The 16,183-nt window shown below is 61.2% G+C and overlaps 1 protein-coding gene across 6 annotated transcripts; it reads left to right on the top strand.

Annotated features, from left to right (window-relative positions):
• The first annotated feature begins 2 nt into the window (after nucleotides 1–2).
• On the top strand, nucleotides 3–13,804 carry ANAPC2 (anaphase promoting complex subunit 2). Of its 6 annotated transcripts, none has more exons than XR_008656444.2 (13): nucleotides 3–236; nucleotides 554–1,176; nucleotides 2,301–2,433; nucleotides 3,569–3,743; nucleotides 4,206–4,325; nucleotides 4,754–4,871; nucleotides 6,437–6,618; nucleotides 7,362–7,503; nucleotides 7,764–7,839; nucleotides 7,907–8,110; nucleotides 10,191–10,236; nucleotides 12,760–12,889; nucleotides 13,125–13,270. XR_008656444.2 is itself a non-coding variant. In XM_055270252.2 (13 exons), the coding sequence occupies exons 1-13, from the start codon at nucleotides 114–116 to the stop codon at nucleotides 13,651–13,653; spliced, it is 2,475 nt and encodes an 824-aa protein (XP_055126227.1). In that variant the 5' UTR covers nucleotides 3–113; the 3' UTR covers nucleotides 13,654–13,804. The 6 variants fall into 6 exon arrangements, 5 of the variants coding, with proteins under 5 accessions (XP_055126227.1, XP_063492742.1, XP_055126228.1 ...); XM_055270252.2 differs by lacking the exon at nucleotides 10,191–10,236 and adding an exon at nucleotides 13,441–13,804 and having other exon boundaries at nucleotides 13,125–13,360; XM_063636672.1 differs by lacking the exon at nucleotides 10,191–10,236 and adding an exon at nucleotides 13,441–13,804 and having other exon boundaries at nucleotides 4,215–4,325; nucleotides 13,125–13,360.
• Nucleotides 13,805–16,183: the final 2,379 nt, after the last annotated feature.

Genomic DNA, 16,183 nt, shown 5'->3' on the forward strand with positions numbered 1-16,183 from the left:
GCGCCGAACTAGCGCGTCATCGCTGAGCGCCTTGTGCGCGTCATGGCTACGCGTGCAGACGTGCGTCATCGCCGCGCGCCGCGCTGAGCGGATCTCGGAGTCGGTGGGTGCAGATGCAGATGGCGGCGGCAGTTGTGGTGGCGGAGGGGGACAGCGACTCCCGACCCGGACAGGAGTTGTTAGTGGCCTGGAACACCGTGAGCACCGGCCTGGTGCCGCCGGCTGCGCTGGGGCTGGTGAGGCCTGGGAAGACAGCGGCGGCCCCGCGCGGAGTTTCCGGGACCCTACGCGCTTTGGGGCGGCCACCCTCGGGTTCATGCGGCTCTGTCCGTCATTCGCCTCTGTCTTGTCCTGCCACTTTCCACTACCTTTCCGTTTCGTTTCGTTTCGTTCAGCTCCATTGGCAGCCCTTCCCTAGCTTCGGCCCAACGTCCGGGCACCACGGACAGGGGGCAGCGGAGTTTTTGCAGCCTCCCCCTCAGCTTCTTCCCTTCCCCTCCTCTCCCCACCTCTATGTTGTGTTCCCTTCGCCTCACGGTTTTCTGCACTCCAGGTGTCTTCCCGGACCAGCGGTGCAGTCCCGCCAAAGGAAGAGGAGCTCCGGGCGGCGGTGGAGGTTCTGAGGGGCCACGGCCTACACTCGGTCCTGGAGGAGTGGTTCGTAGAGGTGCTGCAGAATGACCTGCAGGCTAATATCTCCCCTGAGTTCTGGAATGCCATCTCCCAATGCGAGAACTCTGCGGATGAGCCCCAGTGCCTTCTGCTGCTCCTTGACGCTTTTGGCCTGCTGGAGAGCCGCCTGGATCCCTACCTGCGTAGCCTAGAGCTGCTGGAGAAATGGACTCGCCTGGGCTTGCTGATGGGCACTGGTGCTCAGGGGCTGCGAGAAAAAGTCCACACTATGTTGCGCGGAGTCTTGTTCTTTAGCACCCCCAGAACCTTCCAAGAGATGATCCAGCGTCTGTATGGGTGCTTCTTGAGAGTCTATATGCAGAGTAAGAGGAAGGGGGAAGGGGGCACAGACCCGGAACTGGAGGGGGAGCTGGACAGCCGGTATGCCCGTCGCCGGTACTACCGGCTCCTGCAGAGTCCGCTGTGTGCAGGGTGCAGCAGTGACAAGCAACAGTGCTGGTGTCGCCAGGCTCTGGAGCAGTTCCATCAACTCAGCCAGGTCTTGTGAGTAGTCTGTCCCGATGGCCATGCCCTTGCTCCTTCTGGTTCCCCGCTGCTCCCCTGGGTCCAGCTGGCCTCTGCAGAAAGTTGGTGAGCCGACCTGATAACCAGGAACATAACACAGAGAGAGTCCCAAGGATTCCTGTGCAGTGTGTACTGGACACAGGTGTCTGTCTTCTATCACTCATCTTCAGTCCCACAGATTCATGCCTTGACCCTGGTAAGGCCTTATTTGGCTTGTGTCTGCAGCAGCAAATTTCTTAGCAACTCCAAACTTCCTGGACTCTGCAGAATTCCACTGTGCCTTTTGTCGATCCTGGGGAGGAATGATTCTCACCCTCGTCGACATTCCTTGCCCTGTAATTATGAACAGAAGCTTGCTGCTGCTTCTCTCCAGGGAGATCAGGTCACTGTGAGGGCAAGCAGTCTCTTGTTAGTTTGGAGAGGAGAGGGTTTTGTTGTGAGAGACAAGTCTTGTTGTAGTTCTCTAGCAATTGTCACACCCTTGGCCATTTGTGGTGGCTTTGTCACATTGAACAGAGGTGTAGCCACGCAGCTATTTGAGAGGCTTTAGGTGGACTAAAGGCGGACTAAAGGAGTGGTCCTGTTGCTGGCAGGGGTCAGGGAGAAGGGCTTCTGTTTGGCTCATCCCTGCAAAAGTTACATGGCAACCTTTCTCATTCTCCTCTTGAGTCTTCTTATCACTGTAGACCAGAGACTGCACTGAAAGGCACAGACAGTGGCATCTGTACCTCTGCGGCCAGGGTAGCAGTGCAGTTGGTTGTGGTTTCAGAGTTGATCGTAGGAGATAAGGCTAGGGCCCCCGACAGCCACACCTGCTGCCACTGATCACATGGGGAAGGCCAGTGTCCCTACCTGGACAGAGGCCAGCTGGGTGGGGACAGCAGAGCCTGGGAGTGCCCTGTTCTCCCAGTGGCTTCTTGAAGCCTTTGGTACAACTGCCCCCCACAGCTGAGGATTGTGGGGAGGTGTGTGCTGGGTGTGTGTGTGTGTGTGTGTGCATGCTGCATGCACTCTATAGGCAGGGCTGTCCTGGCGTGGGGCTGTTCTGGGCTAGAGGGGCAGGTGTGTGCTGTGGGTGCCCCATGGCCAGGGCTTTCCTCTAGACACAGGCTCAGTCTGCTGGAGCGGGTCAGTGCCGAGGCCGTGACCACCACCCTGCACCAGGTGACCCGGGAGAGGATGGAGGACCGTTGTCGAGGCGAGTACGAGCGCTCCTTCCTGCGTGAGTTCCACAAGGTGAGGACCCCTCCCTTGGGCTGTGCCCTGCTGGGGACAGGGGAGTAGATTTCTGGCAAACCTGACACCTGGCTTCAGAAGCATCCAGAGCACGAAGGCCTAGGTGGGCCCAGACCGGATGGTGGCTGGAGCTGTCTTGATGTGGGGTAGAGACCAGTACTTCTGGGCCCTGGTGACAGTGAGGACATATCTGAGGTGCGCTCTTCGGATCTGCGCAGAATCCCATGGCTGCAGGCAGTACCGGGCCAGGATCCCGAGGGGGCTGCCTCAGGCAGGTGTGGCGAAGCTGGGCCCACCAGAGGAGCCACTGAATGGACCCCCTTCTCTTCTTTGCTGCCCTACTCGAGTGTGGACTCGCTGGGCTGGTCTCTCCTGGACTGACCTACAGCCAGCCTGCACCACAGCGGGAAGCGAGACACCCTCACAGGGGACCTCCAGGCACCTGTGCTGTTGGGGTGGGGTCTGGGGCTCTGCTCTGGGCTCCCAGAGCCATAGGGGAGCTGGGCCCAGCCATGTGGGTCCCCCCACCCTGTTCCCACGTGTCACCTGTCCTTTCCTCGGTGCTTCGGAGTCCCTCTACTGAGGTGCAGATTGGCTGTGGTGTTGGGCTTTCAAAGAGGGAGGGTGTCGCCACAGCAGTGGGCAAGAGTGGGTAGTGGGTGGAGAGGGTGTACATCCATGCGGTCTTGCCACTGGGTAGCAGGTCTGTGGGGCATGAGCACGCCTGGGCCCCGTGGCGGAATTGCCGCCTAGAGGTTTGTGCTCGCCTGGGCCCCCCGTCTGGTCTCAAGGGCGTGTTTATCCATTTAAGTGGGGGCAAGTGTGCCCACCAGGCACGGCGCACAGGTCGTGTGTGTCCATCACGTCTCACGCTAGGGTTGCTGTTGCCAGTGATAAGTGTGGGCACTGGTGCATGTGAGAGGCATGAAGACCGCAGGGGGGCCAGGACGTCGCCTTTTGGGCCATCACCCACCCTGCAGGTTTTGATGTGCTCCAGCCTCCAGACACAGGTGGCCTTCAGGCTCCCCTCGGTCCTGGCTGATAGGGTGGGTGGCTGCGAGGCTCCTCCCAGCCTCTGAGTCAGCCTGGGGCTCACCATGCCTTCCTGCAGCTCACACTGGTGTTCTCCTGACAGTGGATCGAGCGGGTGGTCGGCTGGCTCGGCAAGGTGTTCCTGCAGGATGGCCCCACCAGGCCTGCGTCTCCTGAGGCCGGTAACACCCTGCGCCGCTGGCGCTGCCACGTGCAAAGGTTCTTCTACCGCATCTACGCCAGCCTGCGCATCGAGGAGCTCTTCAGCATCATCCGAGGTCGTCCCGCCCCGGCCTCGGGGTCCACTCTCCCGTCTGGGGAGTCTTCCCAGGGCCTTTGCTGTGTCTCCTCTGTGTCTGCGTCTGGGCTCCCTGTGCTTCACTGTCGCTCTTGCAGGGGGGCAGGTGGGACCCTCCCCACCACGGCGTCCCCCGTGCCTGGATCAGGGCAGGTGTGGCAGATGTTGGACGGTGCTTCTGGGTGTCCACTGCTGTGCTCCCTTGGCCTTTGCTCCTGCTGGGGACTGGCCCCTGGGTGTTGCTCTGTCCACCCTGTGGCGTTCTGGTCAAATGCATCAGCACGCCAGAGTGTCGGGGGATGTCTGGTGCCTAGCAGGTGGTCTCGTCGTCGTCTTGGGGCTGGCAAACGTGTGTCCTCTCCCACACTGCACACACTCTGCACCAGCCAGCACATGCGCATGCATCCGTGTCTGTCCCTGAGGGATGTTCCTCTTCTTGTAGACTTCCCAGACTCCCGGCCAGCCATCGAGGACCTCAAGTACTGCCTGGAGAGGACGGACCAGAGGCAGCAGCTGCTCGTGTCCCTCAAGGCTGCCCTGGAGACTCGGCTCCTGCATCCAGGTGCTGTGTGCTGCCCGGCTACCCAGCACTCTGGGCTTAGACACTCACCGGGGGGCCCATGTCCAGGGAGCCTGGGGCCCAGTCTGCCAGCCCTGGACTTGTAGGTCTAAAGAAGAAATGGGTTGAGAAGCAATTGACGAGGTCCTTAGGGGATCTGAGGTGCCCGTCAGCTTGCTTGTTTCTTCTTTGGAGGGAGTCAGGACTGACCGGTAGGTCTGAGGTGATGAGACTTAGTTCTCAGAACAGACCTCCCTGCAGGGCAGGGCCTGTGAGCAGGTAGAGGTGGGGATGGGGGGACAAGAGAATGAGGCTGCAGTGGGGCCCTGTAGACCACCCGACCGGCATGGCCAGCTGTCTACTCGGGCGTTGCCCCTGGGAGGCTGTGGTCCCGGGCACTGCATAACTACTGGCTTCTGCCCTGGCTGTAGGTGTCAACACATGTGACATTATCACCCTCTACATCTCTGCCATCAAGGCGCTGCGCGTGCTGGACCCTTCCATGGTCATCCTGGAGGTGGCCTGTGAGCCCATCCGCCGCTACCTGAGGTGAGGGCCGCAGCCGGCCCAAGAGCCACTGGGACCCCAGGCATCCTGTGGAGCTCCGCGTGGTCCTGGGGGCAGCCGGAGGGTGTGTTGGGCCTCAGGACACAAGGTCTCCCCGGCCGGGCTGAGTGCATGGGATCAGGCCTGGGGCTCTTTCCTTTCCTCTTGCCCGTGCCGGGCACCTGTCCTTGTCACACGGTGTCACCGTGCCCTCTGTGTGCAGCTGCCAGAGGCCCACCACAGCCCTTGCTCAGCCTCCCCATCTCCAGCACAGAGAGAAGCTCTTACATTTGGCCTTGCCTTGGTGCTGACCAGTCCCCAAGGCCAACCAGGCAAGGAGAGTGGGCTCTGCTGTCCTGGCCTTTCCCACGACAAGGAACAGACACTCCCTGGGGCTGTTTGGTGGAGAATGTGTTGGAATGAGGACCCTGACATGGCTGCCTGGGAATTCCTCAGGGGTCGCAGAGGCCCTGGCTCGGGGCTGGCAGGCACAGTGGCCCCAGGAGCTGAGCAGCAGGAGCCGGTGGAATCTGGTTCCTACCTGGACTTGTTTGGTGCTCTGTGGCTGTAGCTGGCCTGTCTTCGGAGCCAGTTCTTTGTTTTTTCTTTTTTTTGAGATGGAGTCTCGCTTGTCGGCCCAGGCTGGACTGCAGTGGCGCGATCTCGGCTCACTGCAAGCTCCGCCACCCAGGTTCACACCATTCTCCTGCCTCCGCCTCCCAAGTAGCTGGGACTACAGGCGCCCGCCACCACGCCTGGCTAACTTTTTGTGTTTTTAATAGAGACGGGGTTTCACCGTATTAGCCAGGATGGTCTCAATCTCCTGACCTTGCGATCCTCCCGCCTCGGCCTCCCAAAGTGGTGGGATTACAGGCGTGAGCCACTAAGCCCTGCCCTTTTTTTTTTTTTTTTTTTGAGACAGGCTCTCGCTGTGTCAGAGTGCAGTGGCAGAATCCTATCTCCCTGCAGTCTCGGACACCTTGGCTCAAGTCTTCCTGGCTCAGTGTCCCTAAGTACTGGGATCGCAGGTGCGCAGGCCGGCCTTGCACTTGCAGCTCCTGCTGCTCCCATGTAGTGTTGGGTTTGTTTTTTTTTTTTTTTTTTTTTTTTGAGACGGAGTCTCGCTCTTTCACCCAGGCTGGAGTGCAGTGGCGCGATCTCGGCTCACTGCAGGCTCCGCCCCCCGGGGTTCACGCCGTTCTCCTGCCTCAGCCTCCCAAGTAGCTGGGACTACAGGCGCCTGCCACCTCGCCCGGCTAATTTTTTGTAATTTTAGTAGAGACGGGGTTTCACCGTGTTAGCCAGGATGGTCTCGATCTCCTGACCTCGTGATCCGCCCGCCTCGGCCTCCCAAAGTGCTGGGATTACAGGCGTGAGCCACCGCGCCCGGCGGGTTTGTTTGTTTTTAAGGAGTCTGACAGGCCTGTGTTTAGTACATAGCCCGTCACCACTGAGTGTAGAGGCAGGGTCGGTGGTGCTGGCCTAGATGGGGCGGGGACTGGAATGAGTGGTGGAAGGTGCACGCGGGGTGTCCACACTGTGGGCCACAGCAGCACTCACGTCGGCAGGACACGGGAGGACACGGTGCGGCAGATTGTGGCTGGGCTGACGGGGGACTCGGACGGGACAGGGGACCTGGCTGTTGAGCTGTCCAAGACCGACCCGGCGAGCCTGGAGACAGGCCAGGACAGCGAGGATGACTCGGGCGAGCCGGAGGACTGGGTCCCAGACCCTGTGGATGCTGATCCGGGTTAGCTTGCCCCGCATGGTCCATTTCACCAATGGAGTGGGGGGCTTCAGCCAGGCCGTCTGCTCTGGACTCATCCCTTGTCACAGAGCTTGGCCGTGTCAGGTGTGGCCAGTGTCTCAGAGGCTTGAGGGTGTCAAAGGTCAGGGCAGTGCTCCGCCGCCTGCCAGCCTGGGCAGGCCCGTGATGGGCTGTGTTCCTCTGTGGCTGGTCACTCTGGCCATGGGGGATGCCCTGCCTCCCACCGCTTGTGAGCTGTGGGGTGTCCCTGCCCCGCCACTGCACCTGGCAGAGGAGTGAAGACGTGGGTGACCCCTGAGCTCTGTACTGATTTGGGCCTCAAAGTCCCGTTAGGGTGCCAGCTCCTGCTCAGATCCCATCTGTGCCTGGCCCTCGTCTGCAAGGGCTCTGAGGGCTGTGGGGCCCAGGCCTGGCCCCTGCCCTGGCACAGATGATAAGTTTTCAACACATCTTTAGTCTCTCTCAGAGGAAAACCCCAGGACCTTTGGCTTGTCCCCTAAGCCTGCATGGGAGTCCTGGGAGGTCCCTGTGGGGTGAGAGGGGCTGGGGATTGAAGCTGTTGCCCCAGGACCTGACTCCAGGTCTCCCAGGAAGCTCAGGGCTGCTCCCAGCCTCACGGGCCTTCAGGGAGAGCCGTGCTGGGCTGTGCCATCTGGCTGGGAGCGGGGCGGCCCTGTCCTTGCCCAGGTGCCTGTCAGGTGACACCCCTGCCCCCACGATGCCAGGGAAGTCGAGCTCCAAGCGGCGTTCATCGGACATCATCAGCCTGCTGGTCAGCATCTACGGCAGCAAGGACCTCTTCATCAATGAGTACCGCTCGCTGCTGGCCGACCGCCTGCTGCACCAGTTCAGCTTCAGCCCCGAGCGGTGAGGCCTGTGATGTGCTGGCCGTCTCCAGAGGTGCTGGGGACTTTGCCGAGCCTCTGTCGGGACAGGGCCCTGACGCCATGCCTGGGGTCTGGCTGGAGCTGTGCTTCCGCCCCCACTCCTGGCTGGGGGTGTGCTAGCCATCGGGGTGCCCATACAGGCCCCCTGCTCTGCCTGGGGGGCACCCCCGTGCCCTGCCACAGGTGCTCCTTGGGGCTGGGGCTCATCGCGACCCCCTGCCCAGATGCTCGTCTTTCCAGGGAGATCCGCAATGTGGAGCTGCTGAAGCTGCGCTTTGGCGAGGCCCCAATGCACTTCTGTGAAGTCATGCTGAAGGTGGGTCCCAGCCCCGCCCGCTGCCCGGCCACCCCGCAGGTCCCCCGTGACACCGGCTTCTCCTCAGGACATGGCAGATTCCCGCCGCATCAACGCCAACATCCGGGAGGAGGATGAGAAGCGGCCAGCAGAGGAGCAGCCACCGTTCGGGGTCTATGCTGTCATCCTGTCCAGTGAGTTCTGGCCGCCCTTCAAGGACGAGAAGCTGGAGGTCCCCGAGGATATCAGGGCAGCCCTGGAGGCTTACTGCAAGAAGTACGAGCAGCTCAAGGTACCTCCATGCCAGGCCACCCCATGGGCTCTCGGCATCCCTACCCTGCACTGTGGGGCTCCCAGCAGCCTGGTGCCTGTGGCTGCCCCGTTGTCACCTGAGTGTCTCTGGGTTGGTCCCGTCTCGCAGCCACCCCTGCAGGAGAGGGAGTGGGCCTGGCCCACGCTCTCTCTGCCTTCCTCCCAGCAACCCCGTGTCCCCTGTGAGCAAGCATCCCCGCGGGCTTCCTCCCAGCGAGCCCGTGCCCCCTGTGCCCCCTGTGACCAAGCGTCCCCGCGGCCCACAGGCGCTTGGGTGGGCTGTGCTGGGCCCAGGTCTCCTGAGCTGCTTCATGGGGACCCCTGTGGCCACAGCAGGCCCTGCCCTCTGGGCGTTTTCTCCTCTTTCGCTATCCACCCTCTGCCTCTCAAAACCAGGGCTTGGGGTGCCTTGCGTCACTGCAGGGAGGCAGCTAGGGAGCCAGGGTTGCCCTCTGCCCAAGGCAGTGCTCCCAAGCGCACCTGACCCCCGGGACCGCAGCCCTGCCCCTTCTCCACGTCTGTTTCCTCCAGAACTGCCTTTGCAGGCTCCAGTGGTGCTTGAGGACCGGGGCTATGGGTCTGTGGTGGGAGTCGGAGGGAAGCAGATGTGGGGAGTGGAGGAGCGAGCCTTGGCCTGGAGGTCACTGGCAGATGGGGACAGTGTGCCCAGAGGATGGTATTGGCCACGTTTGGCTCACTTCCCCTGGCAGCACCGCTGATCCCGGCAGTCCCAGGACAGGCGTCCAGAGCCTGAGGGATGGAACTAGGCTTGGAGGTTCTTTCCCTGAGCTCATAGTCAGGTGAGATGTGTCGGCTCGGGGAGGAAGGGGTTACGATGGTCGTCACAGGCAGGTCACAGACAGGGCTTTCAGTCTGATGTGTGGGGCCTGTGAGGCCTCTGGTGTGCCCAGCGAGTGCTCAGGACTTGGGGGAGCCGGGCACCCCAGCGGGAGACATGTGAGGAGAGGGTCCTGGGGCACAGCCGGCATCCAGTCTGCAGACCCCAACCCCAGGTACCCCAGAAGGGGGATGGTTCAGCCTCAGCCTGGGCAGAAGGAGCAGCCTCAGGACAGAGCCGCCAGGAGGCCGGCGGGTAGGGCTGAGTTCAAGGGAGGGTCCACAGCTTCTCCAGGTCTACTGTGAAGGAGGCTGGACCTAGATGTGTTTTCTTTTGCAAGTAAGAGGGCCTTGCTGTGTTGACAGACCAAGGGAACTTACTCCCAGGGGATGGCAGGGCGATGTGCCCACTTTAGAAACCAAGGGGGAAGCTTCCTTCCAGCGACAGACAAGGGGAGGGCCAGGCAGAGGCCCCCAGGGCGGGAGGCCAAGGGGCTGTGGTAGGGCCGGGCTGCTGACCACGGTGGTGAACGCCTGCTGCCTCCCTCCAGGCCTCAGCTTGGCTCTGGAAGAGTCCAGGTGTCCCTTGCAGCTTGTGGAGGGTTCATGTGGCTCATGCCCGCTCCCGGTGGAAAGGAGCGCCCAGGCCATCCCCGCACCTCGAGCTCTGGCCTGTGCTACAGCCTGGTGTCTCTGGAGCCTGCAGGCACCGTGCCCCACTGCATTCTGGTACAAATCATCTGGGTGCCTGGGCCCCGTGCTCGGTCCCTTTCCCCCTGCCCCTCTGGCTGCCTCAGGCTCTCCAGCGTCGCTTACAGACAAGGCCCCAGTAGCCTCCCTCCAGGGTCCCGCCTTGGGTCCCAGGCATGGCTCAGCCACTGCCTGTTGCTCAGGCCTGATGTGCTGGGACAGCCACACTCCAGTGCCCTTTGTCTTAACTTCAGCGGGACATAGGAGTGGCTCAGGAAGGCCCCGGGGCTGTGCTGAGAGGTCCCACCAGCAGAGCTCCTGGCCGAGCGACCTTGCTGGGCACGTGGCTGGCCAGGCAGCCCACAGCGTCACCCCTGAGCCGGCTGCTCCTGAGTCCTTGCATCCGCCCTGCTGCAGGCTGACCAGTGGTGTTTGTGGAGGTCACGGCCTTGGAGCCAGAGCTAGGACCTAGGCAAGCCACTGACTCCACCTCCATTTTCTGTCCATAAAGAGGGGTTTGTTTCCGTTAAAAGCTGCCGGATCCTGGAAGGACTCAGGAACCCTTGGCCCACAGAGCAGGTGTGTCAGTGCCCCGGTGCCACCGGAACAAAGTACCACAAACCAGGGGGCTTAAAAGAAACGTATCATCTTATAGAGGTCTGAAGTCTAAAGTCAGTGTCAGCAGGGCCCTCCGAAGGCTCTAGGGGAGGTTGCTTCCTCCCCTTTTCCAGCTTCTGGGGGCTCCAGGAGCTCCTGGGCCTGTGGGTGCCTCGCTCTGGTCTCTGCCGCGTCGCCTGTGATGTTCCCCCGTGTCTCTGTTCCTGTCTCCCTCTTAGAAGGACACTCACTTTGTTCCAGGGTGACATCATCTTAATTATATCTTTAATGACTGTATTTCCAAATAAGATCCCATCAGAGGCACCGGGAGTTAGGGGTTCATGGGTCTTTTTTTGAGGGGCACAATTCAGTGCATGACAATCTGCCCCGTGGCAGGCCCTTCCCACATGCAAGTGACAGCCCCAATGTCCCCAAAAGTCTTCAGCATTTCAGCATCAGCTCCAAGTCCAAAATGTCATCTAAATGTCATCCACACAAAGGTCCACACACATCTCAGACCGTAAATACATCTAAACGAGGTACAGGGGAGGCTGGAGTGTGCTCCATTCCTCCAGCTGTGATGCCATGAAATCAGCCAACAGATGATCTGTTTCAAAAGTTCAACCGTGGCCGGGTGTGGTGGCTCACGCCTGTAATCCCAGCACTTTGGGAGGCTGAGGCAGGCGGATCACGAGGTCAGGAGATCAAGACCATCCTGGCCAACTTGGTGAAACCCTGTCTCTACTAAAAATACAAAAAAAAATTAGCCAGGCATGGCAGCGCGTGCCTCTGGTCCCAGCTACTTGGGAGACTGAGGCAGGAGAATAGCTTGAACCCGGGAGGCAGAGCTTGCAGTGAGCCGAGATTGCGCCACTGCACTCCAGCCTGGGCGACAGAGCAAGACTCCGCCTCAAAAAAAAAAAAAAAAAGAAAAAAAGTTCAAACATAAGACAAGCATAGGCATTCCCACCCCAAAAGGGAAAACTGGGAGGAAAAAGGTTGGCAGGTCCCAAGTGAGTCCAAACCCACCAGCCGAAATTCCACTTGACTTCCAGGCCTGTGAATCCTCTTTGGCTCCCTGCTCTGTCTTCGGCCTGCAGGGGCAGCCCCACCCCGCCAGCCTCGGCCTCGGCGGCTCTGCCCTTGGAGCCTGCCTTCCTTTCAGTCCAGCCTGGCAGCACTTCTGCTGGTATAAAGTTCTCACACCTTGTTGGCTTATCATGCAGCTCACCAGTGCTGAAGCCTTCAGACAGGCGGGTCCGCAGCCCTTTCCCGGAGGCCCCACCTGTCCCTGTCTGCTGCTGAGATGGTTAGTTGGATACACAGGTCACACCTCACGTCTAGCAAACCCTGGTCCAGCCACACCCTTGGCTACGTCTCAGAGCTGCCTGGATAGAGCATTTTCTGATCCCCAAGGGCTGGTGCCTTTTTGCTTAATGGTCCCTGCCTCACTGATGGTCTCCCTCTTGCATTCTGCTGTAAGTAGCAAGGAGCAGCCAGGTGGCACCTTCCACACTGCTTGGAAATCTCAGCTTGATGTCCAGGCTCATCAGCTGCAGGCCCCACTTCGCACCCAACGGCAGAGCGGCAGCCAGCCAAGCTCTCTGCTGCCTCCTCCGGTTCCCAGTAGCACGGTCATTTCCACCTGAGACCTCACTGGAAGCACCTGTTGGGTCGGCATTGCTGCTGACATCCAGTCTGTGATGCTATGTGTATTCTCCAAGACGGCAGGAGCTCTCCTCTCCCGGCTGTTTCCAGGCTTGTCTTCATGTCTTTCTACCAACAGTTCTTCCAGCTTCTCCCCATCACCCACTTCCAAAGCTGCTGCCACAATTCTTGGTGTTAGGTTTTGGCAGCACCCTTCCTGGTATCAAAATCTGTTCATTTCTTGTGGCTGCTGTAACAAAGTGCCACAAACTGGGTGGCTTAAAAAAACAGAAATAGATTGTCTTAGTTCTGGAGGCTGGAAGTCTAAGATGAAGGTATTGGCAGCCCCGTTCCCTCTGAAACCTCTTAGAGACCTCCATTGCCCCCAGCTTCTGGTGTTTGCCACAGGCCTTGGTGTTCTTGGCTTGTGGCCATGTTGCTCCAGGCGGCTTCTGTTCGTGTGGCCCCTGCCTGCCTGCCTGTTGTCTTCCCATCTTTCCTTCTCTTAGAAGGACCCCAGTCAATTGTATTAGGGTACAGCCCATTCCATTGTGACCTCAGTTACATCTGCATCCACCCTGTTTACAAATATGGCCACATTTCCAAGCACTGGGGGTCAGGAGGCCAATGTAGCCGTTTCGGGACACACCTTATGATGCTGGCCCCATTGCTGTTTCATGGTGGCTGAGCAGGTGGGGACTCCACCCAGTCCTGTGTTCTCGCTGCTCACCTGCCTGCCAGGGCGGGGTGGGGCAGGTGGCTCTGGGAGCCCCTTTCTCACTGGGTACCAGATGGCAGAGCCCATGGGCCTCAGCCCCCTGCAGCTGAGCTGCCCATGCTGACCCTAGCCCTCCTTAGGCCATGCGGACCCTCAGTTGGAAGCACACCCTGGGTCTGGTGACCATGGATGTGGAGCTGGCTGACCGCACGCTCTCTGTGGCGGTCACCCCGGTACAGGCGGTGATCTTGCTGTATTTTCAGGACCAAGGTGAGCCCATCAGCCCCTAGCTGGTCTGCCCCAGCCAGACGGCCCAACTGTGGGTGAGGGGCTGTTCCTCAGTGAGGGTGTGGTTTGGGGCAGCTGCGCCAGCAGGCAGCACCCTTCCCTTTCCCACGGGCAAGGCAATGTGGTCTGGGAGCCCCCCGACCTCTGGGCTGACAGGAGGCAGGGGAGGTGCAGCCTGTGCCCAGGCTGCCCAGCATCCCGATCACTCTGCACGCAGCCAGCTGGACCCTGGAGGAATTGAGCAAGGCGGTGAAGATGCCCGTGGCGCTGCTGCGGCGGCGGATGTCCGTGTGGTTGCAACAGGGTGTGCTGCGCGAGGAGCCCCCCGGCACCTTCTCTGTCATTGAGGAGGAGCGGCCTCAGGACCGGGACAACATGGTGCTCATTGACAGTGACGATGAGAGCGACTCCGGCATGGCCTCCCAGGCCGACCAGAAGGAGGAGGAGCTGCTGGTGCGTGTGCAGGCCCCTCGGGGGGCCGGGGGGCGGGGGGAAGGCTTGTAGGTGCCTGACGGGCTGGCCTGTGTCCGCAGCTCTTCTGGACGTACATCCAGGCCATGCTGACCAACCTGGAGAGCCTCTCGCTGGATCGTATCTACAACATGCTCCGCATGTTTGTGGTGACCGGGCCTGCACTGGCCGAGATTGACCTGCAGGAGCTGCAGGGCTACCTGCAGAAGAAGGTGCGGGACCAGCAGCTCGTCTACTCGGCCGGTGTCTACCGCCTGCCCAAGAACTGCAGCTGACACACCCACCCGCCTGCCCGCCAGGAGCTGCCCTGCAGGTGCTCTCGTCCTCCCGTGCCAGCCCCCGCCTACCTGTGTCCCAGAATGCACTGCTTAGGAGCACACCCACCCCCACCCCCACAGTGTGCAGATTAAAGCAAGTCAGATCATCCTTTTCTGTCCTGGTGGCTTTGTGGGGCCCCCCAGGATCCCCCTCTAGCCTGGGCCACTCTCTCAGCCTGGCAGGGCCTGCTCCTCAGCAGCAGGTGAGGGGCCACCCAGGCCTGCACATCTGCACTGGGAACATGGCCTCCTGAGAGCATCCCGGGCCGCCCCCCTCCCAGGGTGCTCAGGAAGTGGCACATGAAGGCCCACGTCACACCCGGGCCACGGCTCAGGCAGCCACGTCCTAGGGCTTGGTGCTACCCGCCAGACCTCCAGCTCCATCCCTGCACCTCTGGCCTCTAGAAGGAGCCCTGGGGTCACCCACTGCTCAGCCTGTGCCCACCTCCACGTGCCGGGCCAGGAGGTCTCGGGCGAGGCTGGGACGTTGTGTGGGTTCGGTTGGAATTGCTGAGGCTGGCGAATGACCTCTAGGCCAACACGCCTCATCTCTGGCAGCAAGGCTCTGCCCAAGGCTATGCCCTGGTGGCCAGAGGACTGGGCCCTTGTCCCCTGTTTCACACTCGGGCAGGGTGGCCACAGGGCTCAGCCTCACAGCTGTGCCTTGGAAAGGCAGGTCGCCCCCACGTCCCCCCACGTGTGGTCACGCATGTGCAGGCTGCCCAGGTCCTGTCCCAGAGGCTGGCACTAGGAGAGGGAGATGCCGCAAAACTGAGCAAGGGCCCTAGGGTCCAGTTCTGGGCTCTTCTGCTGCTAAAACCTGGGTCTCTGTCCAGAGGTGCTGTTTCCAGGCCAGACGCGTTCCCCCCCGATGGCGCCATCCTCGAGGGGGACAAAGGCCCTTTGAACTGGTGCCTGGAGTCCCGCTCCTGCTGCAGCGCCTTCCCAGGCTGTGAGCTGTGCCTGGTTTCAGTGCTCCCACCGCTGTCCCCAGATGCCCTTGCTGGTTCCCACATGTCCACTGTCCTGGGCTCCTGCAGCTGCCGCCCAGCACCCTCCCACCTCTCCAGCTCTGGCCTGTTTGAGCCGTCCTGTTCCATGGACATCCCTGCACCCTCCTTGCTCTGGAGAACTCTGTTTGCCTCGGGGCTTGAAGGAGGAAGTGGCCGGGATTAGGCAGGCGCCAGATGCACAGCCTGTGCCCATCAGGCCTCTGCCCCACCAAGGAGGGCTGCTTCTGCCAGTGCGGTATCTCCCCTCTAGCCCTGGGCCCTGCCACCTGCTCCACTCCAAGGCTGTCTGTGCTGCTGTCACAAAAAGAGGGACCCCTCTCCTGAATTCTGGTGGGGGGGGTCCCGATTGCTCTGATGCCCACTGTCCCCCCTCAGGCGGTGGCCTTGCCTGGATCCCGCTGTCCGTGGCCACCACCTGGCCCCAGGCTGGGTGTGCCATTGTCCTAACCAGGATACAAACCTGCTGGGCTGGCCTGTCAGGTGTCACTGCCAGCCTGGCTCTGGTACACCTTTTGTTCTGTGTCTTGTGGATTCCATCTCTGGATGTGTCCTGAAGACAAGGGCAAAGGGTGCATCTCAGGTCACGGCGTCACTCGGCAAGTCAGAGGTCGGAGGACCCCAGCAGGAGGATGCCTGTCAACCTGGTGACCAGGGCCACTGGGGCCAGACTGTGCCTGCCCCGCCCCCCACACCCCATGGGTCCTGAGCTGGCAGGAGGCCTGGCCTGGGTTGGCTGTGGGACAGGTGTTTCCTTCTGCTGCCTGGCGGTTTGCTTGGCAGGTCCAGCGGAGGGGAGGCTGGGAGGGTAGGGCCCTCTCTCCCAGCCTGGAACAGCAGGTTCAGGGAGGAGGCTGAAACTAACCCTGGCCATGCCGGCCTGTGATTGACTTCCATGGGCAACGCTTGCCTTTTCTGCAGAGGGAAAAGCTCCTGGGAGCTCCACCTTCAGTGACACCTTTAGTCTGCAGCCTTGGATGGGGGATGTCCGGGAGGCAGGGCTTGGGGTCCTGCTCAGACCGGGGTGGCCAGTGTCCCCCAGACCTTTCCAAGTTGATGGGGGATTCTCTTGGGTGCCAGCAGCCCTTCTGACCTGAGCTTTGCCAGAGTGTGAGTCAGACTTCCCCAGAAGCGGTGGGGAGGGAGGCTGGGTGCAAGCCCACCCCGTTAGCCCTCCTTGGCCCCTTCCTGCCCCAGCCCTGGAGGAAGGCGACCTGCAGCCAGCTGGAGCCCAGCCCACACGCTGAGCTGCCGCAGCCCTTATGCTGGGAGGGAGCTGAGGCCGAGGCTGCCTGCCGCCCACCCCCCAAGGTTGCCAGGCCACCGCACCCACATCAGGGCCTGGAGTGCTGCCCACCCCCTTTCACTCTGAAGGACCCAGCCGGGCGCGGTGGCTCACGCCTGTAATCCCAGCACTTTGGGAGGCCGAGGCGGGTGGATCACGAGGTCAGGAGATTGAGACCATCCTGGCTAACATG

This window comes from Symphalangus syndactylus, chromosome 3 (genome assembly GCF_028878055.3).
Source record: "Symphalangus syndactylus isolate Jambi chromosome 3, NHGRI_mSymSyn1-v2.1_pri, whole genome shotgun sequence".
Taxonomy (NCBI): domain Eukaryota; kingdom Metazoa; phylum Chordata; class Mammalia; order Primates; family Hylobatidae; genus Symphalangus; species Symphalangus syndactylus.